The following is a 5,004-nucleotide window of genomic DNA, read 5'->3' as shown; positions in this document are numbered from 1 at the left end:
TTCAGAATGCGGCTGCGCGGGGGATTTTGGGGGCCTCTAGATGCTCCCATGTAACACCTCTCCTGCGCGAGCTGCACTGGCTGCCGGTGGCCTTCCGGGTGCGCTTCAAGGTGTTAGTAACAACTTTTAAAGCGCTCCATGGCAATGGACCTAGGTATTTGCAAGACCGCCTCCTACCAAACACCTCCCTTCGACCAGTTAATACAGGAAATCATATTAACTATACTTAATGTATAATTTTGATTCTATTTAAATGTAATTAATTAACTCAAATTAGGTTTGTGTTTTGGCTGGCTAGGCTGTTCCTCACCACAATCATCTCAGAATCTTTCCTCTTTTCTGTAATGGTATGTGGTAATGACCTTGGGATATGACCTTGGGAGACTGGGGTGGGTGGGTGAGAAGAGATGCTGCCTAGGAAACAGATAAGAGAGGGCATAGCCTGCAGCTACATAATGGACCTCCCCCACCCACGTTCTCAGGACGTAAAGGAGACAGCAGGAGATTTGCACTTTCAGAGTTGCAAGATTTCAGTCTTCCCAGGTAGACCAGACAGAAAACATAACCAGATGAGCCAATTCTACTTTATTGTAAGTTTACATTAACAGAATCTTGCAAGTCTGAAAGTACAAATCTCCCACCATCTCCTTTATAGCCTGAGAACTTAGGGATGTCACTTCTGAGCCTATTTCTCTGCCCATTATGCAGCTGTGGGCTATGCTCTCTCTTATCTGACCGTTCCCTTGGCGGCAACACCCCCCCCCCAATCTCCCAAGGACAATAACATTACATTTTCTTTCTACAGCTGCCATTATTGATATCTTACTAGCCAGTCAGCTCCCTCCAAACTTCCACAAACCTTCTCTCCTTGCTTCCCTGTAGTCCTTGTCAGTGCCCCAATACAAAATAGCCCAATTTTGTCATATGCAAAGACCAAAATACCAAAAATAGGAGTGTTAGGACCACTCAAGCTGTTCCATGCATGAAACTGTTAATGGATGGGACATTTTGTGTCATAGCATGCACCGTCTTATTGCGCTGAGGTAACCCAGGAGTAAATACAGTAAACAGTGGTTTGTAATTAAATGTGGTTTATCATACACTATCTACAAATATACACTAGAAATAATATACATGTGATAATTTAGCAAACTCCAATATACAGTAATTACAGCAGTCAAATGGATGAGAGAGAAAAACTCCAGTAAAAAACTCCCCTTTTATACTCAGCCTCTTAAAGGCACAAAGACCCTGCTGAATCATTCCTAATATTGCATCATCCTATCATTGCATCATCCACATTACATTACATCTTTGCATAAGCTGCTTAGCTGTTAAATTATCCTGACACTCTTCCCATTTAAAGCTAAACAGCTGTTAAACCAAATGCTTTTACCTAGCTCCTCCAAGAGAGGGTGCCATAGGACCAATTAAATCAGCGTGCACTAACTGTAAAACCCTGTTAGTTTGCCTCGTGCTTTTCTTACTTACAGGATACACACTAGACTTCGACTCCTTGCAAATAGCACAATCTAAGTATGTGTTGCATTGCTTAATTTTAAATCCCTCAGCTAGGTCTGGCATCCTCTGCAGCACCTTCTGTGTAATAAATGTACACAGTTATCATGCTTGGGAGAATTTGTGAGTGTTTCTGCACAACCATCCTGCTGCTTTTTAGTACATACAAATTATCCTGTTTAACACCCTGTGCACAAATCCTCCCACCTTTCCTTCTGGTGTATTGACCCTTTGCAAACATTACTTCATATCCCATTTTATCCAAGCTAGAAATACTGAGTAAATTATGGTCTAACTCTGGTACATATAATACATTATCCATTTCTCCTATACCAGGTACATAAATTTTACCTTCCCCTTTAACAGCAGACTGTTGTCCATTAGCCAAGCTAACAAATGATTGCTTAGCTGGTCTCAAGTTGGAAAACATTTGTGGATCATTTGTGATATGCTGACTCGCCCCACTATCCAACAACCAAGTGTTTTTCTCTGTTAATGTCGCTGCCAGGGAAAATGTTGGTTGTGTAGCTCTACGACCTTGTCTCGCTGCTCCTCTGTTTCTCCTCTTAGGGAAGCGTCTCTGGAGATGCTCTGTAGAACCACACTTGAAGCAGCGTTTCACCATGCAAACTTTCTCAGCTACTCTGCCAGCACCCTGGGACGTAGCAGTACTAGGCTTGGTCTGTGTGTTGTCATCACCCCCTCTCTGCTGCTTTTCCAAACGTTTCTGTTCCTCTTCCAGCAACCAGCCAGTCAAATAACTCATGGTCAAGTCCTTCTCTTGCATGGCCTCTAAACTGGTCACTAGGACGTCCCATGAATTGTCCAATGAACTGAGCACCACAAACACCTTATGTGACTCAGTGAAAGTCATTCCTCTTTCCTCTAACTCTAGGAACGTCCTCCTCATGGACTGCAAATGTGTAGACATGCTGTCTCCCAGTTTCAGCTGTGCTTTATATAGCTTTCTTGTCAGCATTACTTTGCTGCTCGCAGTCTCTCTCGTGTACACACTGCGCAAAGCTTCCCAGCACTCCTTGGCAGACTGGAGACCCCTCACATGTATCAGCTGGCTATCCTCCAAACTCAGGATTATACTGGCCAGTGCTATCTCATTCCTTCTTTGGTCCCCATCATCCAGGGCTGCAGGTGGATCAGCAACTATCATCCACAACTCCTCCCTTCTCAGATACATCTCATTTTCAGACTCCAGGATAGGTAGTTAGTCTCATTCAGCCGAGATACTACGAAACCTCCTCCCATTATGCTGATGGAAGCCATGTTGCCTGCTTCTTTAAACCACCACAAACCACCACAAACCACAAGCCTCAACCCCTCTGGCTCAAACTCTCACTGGGTTTCTCTTCAGTCTGGGCCCATAACCTGTCAGAGCATGCGCAGTCTTATTGCGCTGAGGTAACCCAGAAGTAAATACAGTAAACAGTGGTTTGTAATTAAATGTGGTTTATCATACACTATCTACAAATATACACTAGAAATAAAATACATGTGATAATTCAGCAAACTCCAATATACAGCAATTACAGCAGTCAAACGGATGAGAGAGAAAAACTCCAGTAAAAAAATTCCCTTTTATACTCAGCCTCTTAAAGGCACAGACACAGACCCTGCTGAGTCATTCCTAATATTGCATCATCCTGTCATTGCATCATCCACATTACATTACATCAGACATGTCAAACTCGCGACGTCACGTGACGTCGTGCGACGTATCGGAGCTTTTTCCCCATTGCCGGCAATGGGGTGGGCGCGGTTTCCTTGTGACGCGTCCGGCCCACGGGCTGGCAGTTTGACACCCCTGCATTACATCTTTACATAAGCTGTTTAGCTGTTAAATTATTATTCTGACATTTTGCATATCCCTACTGAGAAGCTACCTCTTGTCCTAAATAACAAACTTGAGTATTGTCTGGTAGCTTTAGCTCTGTAGTTTGCTTGTTTCAGCTGATGCTGGGGCTAAATCTGCTGCCCTTGAAAAGCATCCAGAAGCTCCAATTGGTGCAAAATGCAGCAGCCCGCATGGTTTTGTGCAGACCTCAGTGTGCACATGTATCACCTCTCCTGTGGGAGCTGCATTGGTTGCCAGTTTGCTTTCAGGTGCAATTCAAGGTGCTGGTTGCCTCCTTTAAAGCCCTTCATGGCTTGGGACCAGGTTATCTGAAGGACCGTCTTTTGCCAGTCACATCTACCCGACCCACTAGACCGGGGAGGCAAGGAATGTTGCGTGTCCCGTCCCCTAAGGAGATACATCTGGCAGGACCCAGAAGAAGGGCCTTTCTCCGTGGTGGCTCCCTCCCTCTGGAACATAACCCCTCTCGAAATTAGACTGGCCCCCACTCTAACACTCTTTTGGAAGGCCCCAAAGACGTGGTTCTGCCAGTGGGCCTGGGGAACCCAGAGCAGGATGGAGCCCTTTAAGTGCCTGGTATGAATGTGTGTTGTTGCTGGGGTGTGGGGTTGTTATTAATTTCTTTTATATTGTGTTGTTATGTCCTGTAAGCCACCTTGAGTCGCCATGTGTGAGTAGGCGACTTAATACAAATAAACTGGCAGCTTTCCTGATATTATACCATTGCTGCTCTTTGCAAGCTCATTTGTTAATTCTGTGTTAAAAGTTGCCTGGTAGTTTTTAAAAGTGTAAATTCAGGTGATTTTACTGTAAGTTGCACATTTTTTTACAGGAAAAAGTGCAAAATGCAAAAGATAAAAGCAATTAAAATTCAAACAAGATAATTTCCTTTTGGACACCTAGCTAAAGAGCTGCATCTTTACATATTTCTCTTTGTTTCTATACAGAAAAAGAGTGCCATCTGCCACGGATGTTTCCTTCTGATAAGATATTTGAAGCCATTTCTTCAATGTTTCCTGATAAGGGTACAGCAGAAGAATTGAAAGAAAAGTAAGATGTTTTTTTCTTAAGTTATATAAAACAGTGTCTCCATTTCTGGAGAAGTGACGTAGTAGATGTGATAGTCATAACAAATCGTAGGATGTGGAGAAGCTTAACAAAAGTGTTTAAATGCGATGGTTAAATTTGTAAACTTTAGATTGGTGTTCCAAGTTGTCTGAGCCTATTGATATTGAACATATGTTTGAAGAACATACTATTTGACTTTGTGAAAGTGGTTACTTTTTCAATGTGTTGTTTGAGATTTTGTCTCTTTATAAAATCAAGAGCCAGTTTAGTGTACAAGTAGTCCTCGCCCTATGACCGCAATTGGGACTGGAAAATTTGTTATTTATTATTTATTTATTTATTTATTGATTATATAAAATTTTATTGTTTTTATCATAAAAAGAAAGAAATACATCACAGATATTACACAATGTTATATCCCATCCCCCCACCCCCCGGACTTCCCAAACCAACCTAGGCTAATATTCAAATACAAGTAAACAAATATTAATATCTCTAACTCCAAAATCTAAACTTAAACAATCCATCTCCTCCGTATTAATAAAAAT

At 42.4% G+C, this 5,004-nt stretch overlaps 1 protein-coding gene across 1 annotated transcript in view; it reads left to right on the top strand.

Annotated features, from left to right (window-relative positions):
- The window catches only part of LOC107290401 (histone-lysine N-methyltransferase EZH2), a gene marked incomplete in the record, with an annotated part of 140,168 nt that overhangs the window by 72,070 nt on the left and 63,094 nt on the right, over nucleotides 1-5,004 (top strand). Inside the window, 1 exon segment of the mRNA XM_029284743.1 lies at nucleotides 4,336-4,438. Within this exon segment, the coding sequence (XP_029140576.1) occupies nucleotides 4,336-4,438 (103 nt within the window).

Source organism: Protobothrops mucrosquamatus, unplaced genomic scaffold (assembly GCF_001527695.2).
Source record: "Protobothrops mucrosquamatus isolate PMUCROS unplaced genomic scaffold, P.Mucros_1.0 scaffold881, whole genome shotgun sequence".
In the NCBI taxonomy this organism is placed as follows: domain Eukaryota; kingdom Metazoa; phylum Chordata; class Lepidosauria; order Squamata; family Viperidae; genus Protobothrops; species Protobothrops mucrosquamatus.
The sequence above is the reverse complement of the archived record's forward strand: the minus strand, read 5'-3'. Positions and strand labels throughout refer to the sequence as shown.